General features: G+C 38.5%; 1 protein-coding gene across 5 annotated transcripts in view; it reads left to right on the top strand.

The window, feature by feature from the left end:
- The window catches only part of LOC105466678 (polypeptide N-acetylgalactosaminyltransferase like 6), a 1,213,852-nt gene that overhangs the window by 1,107,576 nt on the left and 92,311 nt on the right, over positions 1-13,965 (top strand). For all 5 annotated transcript variants that reach the window (XM_011715760.3, XM_011715757.3, XM_011715758.2 and 2 more), the window contains one exon: positions 1,017-1,124. In XM_011715760.3, the coding sequence (XP_011714062.2) occupies positions 1,017-1,124 (108 nt within the window). The remainder of the gene's footprint in view (positions 1-1,016; positions 1,125-13,965) is intronic.

Genomic DNA, 13,965 nt, shown 5'->3' with positions numbered 1-13,965 from the left:
TCTCAGCTACTTGGGCAGCTGAGGCAGGAGAATTGCTTGAACCCAGGAGGCAGAGGTTGCAGTGAGCCGAGATTGCGCCATTCCACAGCAGCCTGGGCAACAAGAGCGAAACTCCGTCTCAAAACAAAAGAAAAGAAAGTACAGCATCTTAACTGATTATTTTCTGTACCTAAGAAAAAGATCAGTTTGGGGGAGAGAAATGAGAATGCAACTCTGATTTTTAAGGTTAGCATTGCTGCAAGTTTCAGAATGCAACTTAAAACTTATGCATATGCTTGTGTTCTTTAAAGCATTCACCTATTTTTAAAATTCCACTTTTTATATGTTAAATTTTTAAATTAGCATTTTAATTTCAAATGTTATTTCTTCAAATGATTTTTACAAGATTATTGAAACAAATATCTATATAAATAAGATGTCTAAGTATGAAATGTGGGTTCAATACAATATTTGTAAGAAAATTTTACTAGAATTTTTCTTAAGCCAACATATTGTCTATAGAAACAAGATTTTATTGAACTACTATTTTAGTTTCGGTTTTTTTGTTGTTGTTGTTAAGACAGGGTCTCGCTCTGTTGCCCAGGCTGAAGTGCAGTGGTGCAAACATAGGTCACTGCAGCAAGCCATTCTCCCACCTCAGCCTCCCAAGTAGCTGGGGCTGCAGGCGCACACCACCACATCCAGCTAATTTTTGTATTTTTTGTAGAGATGAAGTTTTGTCATGTTGCACAGGCTGGTCATGACCTCCTGGGCTCAAGTGATCCTCCCTCCTTGGCCTCCCAAAGTACTGGGATTACAGGCATGAGCCACTGCACTCAGCTGTATTTTGGTTTTAAACTTTTATGAATCTAGATTTTAAAAAACCTGGTTTTCTTTTTTGGTTAGCCATTTATAATAAGTAGAACTTATTGATTTAACGACTTTTAGAGATTTTAAGATGGTTTGTGAGTCCTACTGATAATTCCTTTCTGGTGTGAAATTCACTGTTGTCTTCTGTTCTGTTTTTCCCTTTTCAGGTTTGGATGTGTGGAGGCGAAATGTTTGATGTTCCGTGTTCCAGAGTTGGTCATATCTACAGGAAGTACGTTCCATACAAAGTTCCATCTGGGACCAGCCTGGCAAGAGTGAGTAACTCAGGATCAGAACAGACTGGGGTCAATATGGCTTTCTGTAACCACAGTAACCAGCCTTGCCCATGGCATAGGTCATCTAAGGCACAGTCTGAGAAAAGCTCTCCGGTGTATAGAGAGCTCCTGTGCTTCTCAGTCTTATTGCCATTGCTTAAAGAAGTATTAACCATTATGCTATTTCTTGTTACGAATTGTTTCAAAGCATTGTCACATACATTATATCTAATCTTCACCATTACCTTCTGAAGTCTGTGTTCTTATCTTTATTTTGTAGATGGGAAAATGAAGTGTGAACTAGGTGGTTGTTCATGCTCACATGAATGCCAAATAGCAGAGTAGGTCTGCGGACCTGGGGCAGCCAGTTCTCTCCACCCACATGGAATGTGGCAGGATCTGTAATAAGTCAGATGGAAAAAGGGGTAAAGGGAGATGGGAAAAGGTGGATGCCCAAACTCTGCCTTCTCTTTTATAACTAGGGCCAGCTCTGCCTCAAATTTCTCCCCATCCTCAACATTTCAAAATTGGCTCAGGCTAAGACTTTTTTCCAATATTGTCTTGAATAAAACCTTTCTTGTAAACCAGATGCAAACATGCTGTTCTCTTCTGCCATTTAAACATTTTTATGCATGTTTAGGAGAACAGTCTCACAATACTGTCGCCAAACAATCCTGACAATTTCTCTGCTTTCCATATTACTTTCTTCAGGGATGAGTCAGTTTTTGTCGCCACAATATGTACCTGCTACTGCTCAGAATCCAAATCTAGAAAAAGAGTATATTATCACACTGCTACCCTAGAAATCAAATCCTGAATTATTCATTTTGGTTCTTTTACTACTAAGGCTGCAAGATATAACTATTTGGATCTTTTATATAAGGCTCATATAACAAGCTTTTGTAAAAATAAATAAATGAATTCACCAGGAATCATTAGAGTATCAGTAACACAAGGGTAGAGCTTTGGTCTGTGTTAGTTACTGCTATACTCCCAGAACCTAAAACAAGGCTTAGGGAACACTCAGATATTTGTTGAAAGAATTAATTAATCAGGAAAGCTAAGAGAGGAAAATCCTGGAGATGTAAGTTGTTACTAAAACTTAAATACTTTTTAATGAGTATAACAAAATTTTCTTTTACAGCGAATCTTCGTGTCTGGGGGGAGTCATTCTTCCTTATTCCCTTTCTGAGAATATTCATCAACTGTCATTTTTCTTTAGTCACATCCACATTCTGTAACAGCAATTAGAGTTCCTAGTAATAAAATGACCTTACACACACCTCGAATGGAAATACAGGCTGAGTATCCCTCATCTGAAATGCTTAGGACCAGGAGTGTTTCAGATTTTCAGATTTTTTTTCCGGATTTTCAGATTTTTTCCAGATTTTGGGATATTTACATACACATAATGAGATATCTTGGGGATGAGACCCAAGTCTAAACCCAAAATTCACTTATGTTTCATATACACCTTATATACATGGCCTGAAGGTAATTTTATACAATATTTTTAATAATTTTGTGCATGAAACCAAATTCGTGTTAGTACTTATGTGTCGAATTTTCTACTTTTGGCACCACGTTAGCACTCAAAGAGTTTTGGATTTTGGAGCATTTTGTATTTTGTATTTTCAGATTACAGATGCCAACCTGTAGTCACATTCCTCCTTTCCCTAACTAAATTAAAAATTTAATTAGACACTAATAACATATTCCTCTAAGTAGCTGTCGAAATACACTATTCGAAGGGAAAAAGCAGTCACAAAATTATAAAGTAATTAAAGAACTGCATTTGGGTAAGGAAATATGGTTTGATTTAGTCATAAGACTTAAGACATATGAATCAGAAAACAAGGGTTCACAGGAAAGTAAATGATGGAGCAATTTAGAGTACATATCACCAATCGGCCAAGTAGATATAATAAATCACAGCAGTTTAAAATATCCTAAAGATAATGATGCTCTCTCCTGTATCCACTTTCATTCACTCATATGCTCCCCCGCTAGTGCTCTGAAAAGAACCATTCACTTCCAAGACAATGTGTGTGTGTGCTTGGCTTGTGGTCTAAAGTAGAGTGTAAAAGCTTCTGGGAGAATGTTGTGCTCATCCAAAGGGATCTGTTTTCAAAAAATAAAACCGTTCATATATTTTCAAGAAAGAAGTTAAGTACTATTTCAAGGATTGTCAAATACAGAGAAACTGGGGTTGGCACATAAAACTTCCAGGAAAAAGTGAATACTTATTTAAATGAGAAAAGTCCATAATTCTGAATTTTAATCTTTTCCACTCAAATTTTACTTCAGGGCTCATTTTTATTTTTTTTTCTAAACCGCTAGAGCAATCAGAAAGTCATAAATATTGAAGCTTGACTGTCACTCTGAGGAACATTTTATGGTTTTTTTAAGTTAAAAAAAGTACATTAAAATGAAAAACAATTCTGATATTTTGTGGGAGCACCTCAACTACCTTGCTACACACTACATTATTACTATATCATCAAAAATGAGGAGAGACTTCATCTATGCTTCAAATGCAGGGCCACGTCTACTCAATTGGGATTTTAATCTTGCAGCCTCGTCAGGAAATGGAGACGAAGCTGGAGACTTGACTCCAAAGGCTTGTTTTCTTTTTTTTTTTTTGAGACGGAGTCTCGCTCTGTCGCCCAGGCTAGAGTGTAGTGGCCGGATCTCAGCTCACTGCAAGCTCCGCCTCCCGGGTTCGGGCCATTCTCCTGTCTCAGCCTCCTGAGTAGCTGGGACTACAGGCGCCCGCCACCTCGCCCGGCTAGTTTTTTGTCTTTTTTAGTAGAGACGGGGTTTCACCGTGTTAGCCAGGATGGTCTCGATCTCCTGACCTAGTGATCCACCCGTCTCGGCCTCCCAAAGTGCTGGGATTACAGGCTTGAGCCACCGCGCCCGGCCTCAAAGGCTTGTTTTCTTACTCTACAAAGCTCGTTTAATCCTTCAAAAATGTGCACTTTTCACATTGATGATTCCAAAAGACTTCCAAAATATTTAAACACACACATAGACACACAAATGTCTGAACATCCTTAAACAGCCTGCAGGTTGGTGTATACTATAGAAATGTGTTTGTAAAATTAGTTCTTCAGTACCTTCTATTTGCCTGGCATTCGAATCTGGTTGGAAGAGACAAGATATCCATATACGAAACCATTAGAGGACAGTACAAGACAAGTAATTGCTTAAATGTATCATAAGGATATGTATAGGTATAGGGAAGAGGAGGAAGTAGCGCCATAGCTGTGACCTTCTTCAGTCCTCTCAAATTAAAGGACTTGAAAGAGGACCTTCAAGAATATGTCCACTGAATTAACAAGTTTCATATAACAGTGGTTTCCAAACTCAGGATTAATGATGAGAGCCAATTCCTGGCTAACATTTCACCCTGCCTCAGTGAACTAAGAAAAATAATAATCCCAAAGCTAAACCTGTTCAACTTAATAACATCTTTTTATGCAGAAACTATAAGCTGTTTTTTTTCATTGAAAAAGATAGAATGCAAGATAGTAAATTTTTGTTAGTGCCCTTATTTGGCAAAAACAAAAATTGACATCACTTTGTCATTTCCCACAAAATGTAAAAACCTAGGACACCGTAACTTACACTTCAGCTTCATCTGGGAATCAGAGTATTCACTTGTCTTTAATAAACCTAGACAGTTTTACTGAGTCAGCTTGGGGTCTAATGTCAGTATACTGGGACACAGTTGTGGTGTCTTGCCACCAGGAACAAACAGCAAGTCCTTGAGGGAAGGGATGCTCATGTCTAGAGTTGCAGGGAGACTAGAAAGACAGCAGGACTGTGGTGACAATCATTCCTTCTTTGGAATGGCGCTGGCCATCCTTCATCACAGAAGTGTGAGCAGCTCCTCAGCAAAGGTCCACTGAGTGTCGCTTTGCACAGCCCGAGGAGGCTGAGTGGCAAATAGGTGGAAGAATCTCAAAGAAGAGATTCTTCTCTTCATTCCAACTCTCACCACTCCTATTCAACATAGTATTGGAAGTTCTGGTCAGGGCAATCAGGCAAGAGAAAGAAATAAAGAGTATTCAAATAGGAAAAGAGGAAATCAAATTGTCTCTGTTTGCAGATGACATGACTGTATATTTAGAAAACCCCATTGTCTCAGCCCAAAATCTCCTTAAGCTGATAAGCAACTTCAGCAAAGTCTCAGGATACAAAATCAATGTACAAAAATCACAAGCATCCTTATACACCAATAACAGACAGAGAGCCAAATTATGAGTGAACTCCCATTCACAATTGCTACCAAGAGAATGGCATGAACCCGGGGGGCGGAGCTTGCAGTGAGCCGAGATTGCACCACTACACTCCAGCCTGGGGCACAGAGCAAGACTCCGTCTCAAAAAAAAAAAAAAAAAAAAATTCCTAGGAATCCAACTTACAAGGGATGTGAAGGACCTCTTCAAGGAGAACTGTAAGAACCATTCAAGAACATGGGAGACTAAATTTTTTTCTAGTTTCAGGATAGGAGCTAAAACTGAAGTCAAATCTCATAAAAGTCAAATTATACAGGCTGCTTCCCAGGTCCTGAAAATGTTAACTTAGAGTAAAAGGGATAGAGGTTAAATGGTAAAGGAGTAGAGCTGGGGCTATGAACCGAGGTCTATCTGGTCAAGGTTCATGCTCCTCACCATAATGTTCCTCCTAGAGTGCTTGAGATAGACTGGAGCAGCCTGGGCATCTCTGGCAGGAAACCAGTTTAGCAAAGTACTAAGTAGACATGGGCAGGCAGAGTTACGGAGGGTGTGCGTGGCACCTGTGGAGTTAACCTTGGAAGACCCTGGATGCAGATCACAGTGTTGACCTTTGCTCCTTGACTATAGGGTCTTGAACAGGAAGTGTCAGGATAAAAATAGAAGAGATAAAATAGAAACCAACAAATAATTATCAAAATGGAGAAAATCTAAAGAAAGTCTAAAGAAGTTAACATTTCGAATGCAAGGAGCGTTTGTAAAAAAAAAATTCATAAAAGATTTTTATTGATTTGTTACACTGTGCACGGAGGTGGGGCTCACATGTGACTATGAGCTTTCCATCTCAGCATCCCAGAGGAAATAGTATCAGTACAAAAACAGGGAAGGGAGGAAGAGGAAAGGGGAAGAGACTGAGATTGGTTTTAGATAAGGTTAAGTGACAGCCTGGGACAGTCTGTGACAGCCAGATCTGGGGAGATACCTACAGATTTTCCATCCAGAATTCTGAGAGCACACAAAAACTTTTGACAGATTTTCTTTGGCAAATAAATGTTTACTTCTGAAAAAAAAATAATGCTTACTGTGCCAGTCACTGTGCTAGGCCCTGGAAGTTCAAGTGACAAACAAGTCAAACACAAATCTCAACTCCTCTTAATAAATGGCCTAGACAGTAACATAGAATCCACACCATGCAGCAGTAATCCATATATTCCAAAGCCAGAATATCATGAGGATGAGGAAAAGGTTAAATGAAAATAATAAAGCTCATTATGGAGTGAAATCTGCATCTTATATAGTCCACTTATTTGGAAATTGTTTTTTAATAGACTGTCATATTATAATTGAGATTACGATTTAACAAAAGAGAAATATATGCCCTATATAGCATTATTTTATATATATAGCGATATATATTTGATATTAACAAATTATGTTTAATGACCCAATAGGCTAATCTACATACAAGTTACAAATGTTTTTTACTTTATGCATTTACCTAGGGTTTCTTAGCAAAGTGTAATGACCTTTGACGATTTCCTATGGTTATTATACTTCACAGGCACAAAGTTCTAAGCCTGAGGTCTGAGGGAGAATGGTGGTTGTGCTTCTGTCAGCTGTGAAATGACTTCTTCATATACTTCCCAAGATGCCTTCCTTCCTTTCTGTGCCATCTCCCTGGTGACATCCAGCTCTGCTGATTCCACAGATTATCTCAGACTCTTGAAAACGATGGAGGTTGGAGGCATAGAGAAAGGGAGGAGGAGGGGAGTGAGCAGGGCTTCAATGTAAAAGCCAGACCACCCCAAGTCGATTAATAAATGCTTCTTCATTGTTGACCATGGTGTCAGTTTTCCCATCTGAAATAGCTGAAATAAAAGAGCACAATGTCGGGCAAACGCAGCTCACCCTTGTTTATGTCAGAAAAATATATCAATCGAGGAAAAGCATTAACAAAACCAAAATGACTAGTTTGATATCTGAAAATAAAATCACCAAAAAGATTAGAAGTTATGGTGATGAATGGGAAATCTATACTCCCTCAAATTGACCTTTCTCTCCCAATGACTGTAAATCACTGTACTCTCTTAAAGCTGTCCAGCAAATAAGCGCTTGTAGCACGATAACCTCGGACACCAACAGCAGTAGCACTTTTCTCTCCTGCTCTTAATACTGCAGGGTTCAGATGCTTTATTTGAAACCATCATTGAGTTCAGGGTCATGGTGGCCTATCATGGGTTTTCTCCCAAAAAGCAGGAAATGATGGATCTTCCCTCAAGACTCAGCCCTCATAAATGGCTAGGATTTTGTTGCAGAGGCAGTTCTTCTGAAAACAATAACTTTCTCTAATTCTTCCATACAATATAACCTAAAGGGCAATAAGGCTGTCTAATACTTTTGCTCAAAACTAAAGATGATTCACATACTGAAATTATATGTTTGCTTCTCTCCTGACTTGGCTACAGTTTAAAATATAATACCTCAGGACAGGCATAGTGGCCCATGCCTGTAATCCCAGTGCCTCAAGAGGCTGATGCAGGAGGATCACTTGAGGTCAGGAACTTGAGAACAGGCTGGGCAACGTAGCAAGGCCCCCCGCCAAAAAAAGTGTTTTTTTGTAAAGTTACCTGGGGGTAGTGGCATGTGCCTGTAGTCCCAGCTACTTGGGAGGCTGAAGTGGGAGGATTGCTTGAGCCCAGGAAGTTAAGTCTGCAGTGAGCCATGATCAAGCCACTGCCCTCCAGCCTGGGTGACAATATGAGACCCTGTATCAAAAATAAAACAAAACAACATAAAACATAATACCTTCTACTTAGAAGGGTCTTTTTATTTTAAAAATTAAGGCATCTTCTATAAATAATGTTTCATTATTCTCCATGATTGATATCCTCTCTAAAAGTCAATCATAAATTAATGTGACAATAATGATTCAATAAATCATTAAATACCGTGAGTTCATTGCATGCTATAAAGATAAATGTCATCTCTAACCTCAAGGAAGTCTCAAGCTAGATAAATCCTATTAATAAATATTTATCAAGTGCCTACTATATGCCAGGCAGAAATGCACACAGCATGCTATGTATCCTAAGCAAACAGCATTGGGCCTTGCCAGTTAGATCAAGCCACCCCTTTGTGATGTAATGTCACTTCACCTTGGGGCATCCCCTGCACAGGGGATGAGTTTCTGGTAGACAACGCTGGTAGATCACTCACTCACCCTTCAGTCCTATCTCCTTTTTAAACGCTGGGCATTTCCTGCTTGTGTTACACATGAAAAAAATAAGGCCAAGGGAAACCATTGTGTCAGCCAAGAAGAAATGAGAAAATATGAAACACAAATTTATTCGCCACTCAACCCTCATCTACTACCTTAATTCCTAACCCAGTGGCATCAGAATTTTTTAAACTATCTATACTATATATTTTGTTAGTTTAACAAATAACAATAGAATTCCATGTTGCTTTTAAAAATTTTAAACGATATGGAGGTAAAGCATAGATTTTTTTCATATTAAACATAGACACTAAAAAAGAAAGTAAAATAGCAAATTGCTGGCAGGTACAGTCTCTTGCCGTTTGCAAGTATTATGAAAAAAATACATGAGATAAGGACAACATTATTTTCAAACTTGGTAATTTCCCACAAAACCTCGCAAAACTTTTGTGGTGTTTTTTTGTTGTTGTTGTTTGTTTGTTTGTTTTTTGAGACGGAGTCTCACTTTACCTAGAAGGTAAAGTTGGCCACTGATATATGAAATAATGTTTAAAAAACAGTATGGACTGATTGCAATAAACACATATGAACTCAAAACTAACTCCATTTCCCAACTAGGAAGCATTTATTTATAGAATACAGAAAGTAATTTTTTTTTTTTTTTGAAATGGAGTCTCTCCCTGTCACCCAGGCTGGAGTGAAGTGGCATGATCTTGGCTCACTGCAACCTCTGCCTCCTGGGTTCAAGTGATTCTCCTGCCTCAGCCTCCCCAGTAGCTGGGACTACAGGTGCAAGCCACCACGCCCAGCTAGTTTTTGTATTTTTAATAGAGACGGGGTTTCACCACGTTGGCCAGGATGGTCTTGATCTCTTCACGTCATGATCTACCCGCCTCAGCCTCCCAAAGTGCTGGGATTACAGTCATGAGCCACTGCACCCGGCCAACATTTTTTTATTATTATTATTTTCCAGAGACAAGGTTTCACTCTGTTGTCCAGGCTGGAGTGCAGTGGTGCAATCTGTGCTTACCGCAACTTGGAACTCCCGAGCTCAAGCCCTCCTCCATCTCAGCCTCCTGAGTAGCTGGGACTACAGGCACATGCCACTATGTCTGGCTAATTTTTGTATTTTTGGTAGAGACAGGGTCTCACTATGTTGCCAAGGCTGGTCTCAAACTCCAGGAGGTCTCAAGCAATCCTCCAGCATCAACCTCCCAAAGTTCTGGGATTATAGGCATGAGCCACCATATACAGTCTTAAAACTATTTTTTAAGTTTAGTTTCTTCCTACTTATTTACTCTAAATATTTTTTTCCTCAAAAGCTCTCACAGATGTTATATTCTTCCCAACATTAAGGAATTTTGTTCAATTTAAATTGTTCAAATATTCCATGGTGCTTTCCCAAGTTTCAGCTCAGCTATAACTTGTGATTCAATAATCTGATGCTTTCCATTGTGCAAAACAGAGCTTGTAATTAAGTCAGGTAGTTCCCAAGCTATGGGGACAATATTAAGCATTTCTTGAGCTATCACATGAGGACCAAGATTTTACGTTAGCTTTTGTTTATGCCTATTGGAATATTTTATAATGTAAATAGAATATCTGAATAGTGATCCCAGATAATTGCATAATAACAAGCTATCATGATTAATCATTACTTTCACTTTGTCATTCTTAATGAAATTAAAATGGAATTTATCTTCCACTTCCTATGGTATCTTTTCTAGTTTATTTTTGGTTATTCTTTCTCCTACCTAGAGACCTTGGCATTTCAGGCAGTTATTGAGCATTCATGTAACTTTTTTTTTTCAAAACACTTGAGAAACAAACTTCATGGTGAGACCAGTTTGTGTACTAGAGAGAATTTTAATTGCATTTTTATCATTATCCCCATTAGAACTGAACATTTCCCTGTATTCACAATTCCGCTAGTGCCTCATAAAGGAGAATGCTTGCTCAGACAAAATAGGTCCCTGCTGCTACAAAATTAAGCTGCTGAAATTTAAGCAAACTCAAATATTTTAGCATGCCATAATCTCAATAACCAAAAATGTAACTCTTGCAAAGGGGGGTAGTGCTGGTCATTTAATAACTGCCTTCCAGGACCCCAATCCCACATCTAAGCCATGGAAGTACCTGGATGGTAAGAACTTGTTTCATGGAATTAGCTTCTTCCCATGAGATGTGTGAATGCACAGTACCACTGTGCTTGGGACCTCTGCTATTTCATTCCCATTCCAATCCTCCATGCTTCCAATGGTTTATTGGTTCATGGCAAGAATTCCATTTCCAAATGCAATTCCAGCCCAAGTGTATCCCCATTTTAGTGCCAGTTGAGGTAGAGAAACTAGTTCCAGTTGCTATTTTGTAAACTGAGAAATGGTCAGAAACAAAATGGCAACTTTGTGGTGTGCAGATGCTTCTGGGTGTTCCAATTCTGAAGACTGTTTATAGAAATACAATCTCTATATATTACAGATTCCGTACAATTTGGACAGATATAATTTTCAATCTAAGATCCCTGTAATGGGCATTTAGAAACATAGGGATTTTATTTTCTGCCTGTTTGAAAGTCTGGGAAATAAAACAAGGTCTATTAATAACAATTGGAATAAACGCTATAGCACCATTTATTTTAACAACAGTTTGTTTGAATGCTTGCTGTGGATGTTCTTGTGAGGGAACCAAATTCTTGATAATCTCTTTGGGTGATGAATAGAAAATGCTGGTTGTGATTTATAAAAAATATCAAATGGATTAATGATAATCATCTAGAAATAAGGTCATACTTCATTTTATACCTAAGTTGTGATGACATGAGGCACCATTGGCTTGATCACCAGGAAGAACACCATTCAGCTTATCCCCCAACCATCTATAGACATCCCCAAAAGCCTCCATCGCATATCCTTGTGCACCCACTTGTCAGAAGCATACCCACACTGCACCGCCCCGGATTTGCTTCTTTTGTTTCGGTTTTCACTTGCCTCTGTCTCCTGCCCATGAAGTTGCAGGTGAAGTCACACCTCTACCATCACTCACAAAAGCATCAGCCACTAGCTCACAATGCTGAGTCTGGAGGAACCAAGACTTCAGTCATTAAAGTGCCAGAACTTCTCTGGGTCCTGGGTAGACTAAGTCAGGATGGCTGTCTCCTACCTGTGGGCCATGCATACTCACTTGGACACAAATGACCTGTGTTTCTATGGTCTCTCTTCAACAGTTCTAGCTTCTGATTATCTCCACTTTTCCAGGGTTTCAAAAAATCAATCACGTAAAATTATTCCAACATATTCTGGCCCTCAAACCCAGCCAAAACAAACAAGTACAATCTTAAGGGATATATAAAAATTAGCAACCGTACTTTCACTGTAGTCCTATTATGGTTTTTTGTTTGTTTGTTTGTTTGTTTGTTTTTACTTCTAAGGGTAGGACATAACAGCATAACAGGCATTGCAGCTTTCTCCTTCTTCTCTTGAATGACTTGCTTTGGAAGAAGCCAGCACCAAGTCGTGAGGATACTCAAGCAGCCCTGTAGAACGGCCGTCCCGTGTGGGAGAAAGAAAGCCGAGTCCTCCTACTCAGCACTCATAGCAAGCACCAATTTTACAGACACTTAGTGAGACACCTTGGAAAAAGATCTTCCAGCCCAGTCGAAGGCTTAAGATTAATGCTACCTCAGCCAAAATCTGACTGGAATTCATGAGAAATCTGATCCAGATTGTACAGCCTGTTTTATTCCCAAGTTCCTGACCCACAGAAACTGTGAGGGATAAAAAATGTTTATTATTTGTTTTAAGCCACTCAGGTGTGAGACAGGGTGTTATTTATCAATAGATAATGAATACAGTTGTTTCTGCTTAATAGTCTTTCATCGACAACATTCAGACTAATTTTATCTTCAGGGACATGATTACCTCAGGTGGCACATTTGAAGCTCAAAACTTAGGGAAGCTTGTACACCAAAGGACACTGTTCACAGAATGAAAATCCAGCTCACAGAATGAGAGAAAAAAATGTAAATCATACATCTGATAAATGCTTAATATCCAGAATATAGAAAAAACTCCTACAATTTAGCAACAATAAACACACAACCTGATTGATACATGCAAGAATCTATTTCTGGAAGAGAAGAGACAGCTCAGAAATGGATTCTTGCAAATGGTCAATTGATTTATATAAAGGTCAATCAATTTTACCTTTATGGAGAAATTGGAGAAAACATTATTTTTTCAACAACTGATGCTAGAACAATTAGATGTTCATATCCAGAGAAGTAAATAAACATTAATCTATATCTTGCACCATATACAAAAATTAACGCAAAATCAATCATAGCTTTAAATGTAAAGGATATAATTATAACATTTCTAGAATACAAAAACAAAGAAGAAAAATTTTCGTGAGGTTAGGCAAAAATTTCTTAGGTATGACACATAGAAAAAATTGACAAATTGAACTTCATTGAAATTAAAACCACCTATTCTTCAAGGGCACTGTTAAGAGAATAAAAAGACAAGGACTGAAAAGAGTATTTGCAAATCACATTTCTGGCCAAAGGTTTGTATCCATAATACATAAAGAATTCTCAAATTTTAATAATAAGAAAAACAGCCCAATTTTTAAAATGGGTAAGCAATTTGAAAGACATTTTACTAAAGAAGATACCCAGGTGGCAAATAAGGATATGAAAAAATGATTAACATCATTAGTCATTAGGAAAATATAAATTAAAACCACAATGAGATGTACTACATGCTTTTATAATGGCCAAAATTGAAAAGACTGACCACACCAATTGTGTTGGAGTAACTGGAAATCTCATACAATGCTAATGGGAATGTAAAATGGTACAACCACTTTGGAAAACAATTCAGAAGTTTCTTTAGAAGTTAGACACATACCTAGAGTACAACCTAGCCATTCCACTTCAATATTTTTATCCAGCAGAAATGAAGGCAAATGTCCATAAAAGACTTCTACAAGACTGTTCATACAGCTTTGTTTGTAATAGCCCCAAACTGGAAACAACCCAAGTGTTCATCAGCAGGTAAATGGATAAACAAATTGTAGTTTTTTCATGTGATAGAATACAATAAGAATGGGCTGGGTTTGGTGGCTCCCGCCTATAATCCCAGCACTTTGGGAGGCTGAGACAGGCAGATCACCTGAGGTCAGGAGTTCAAGACCAGCCTGACCAACATGGTGAAACCCCGTCTCTACTCAAAAAATACAAAATTAGCCAGATCTGGTGGTGGCATACACCTGTAATCCCAGCTACTTGGGAGGCTGAGGCAGAAGAATCACTTGAACCCAGGAAGTGGAAGTTGCGGTGAGCCGAGATCATGCCATTGCACTCCAACCTGGGCAAAAAGAGTGA

This window comes from Macaca nemestrina, chromosome 3 (assembly GCF_043159975.1).
Source record: "Macaca nemestrina isolate mMacNem1 chromosome 3, mMacNem.hap1, whole genome shotgun sequence".
In the NCBI taxonomy this organism is placed as follows: Eukaryota; Metazoa; Chordata; class Mammalia; order Primates; family Cercopithecidae; genus Macaca; species Macaca nemestrina.
This window is presented reverse-complemented; position numbering and strand designations above follow the sequence as displayed.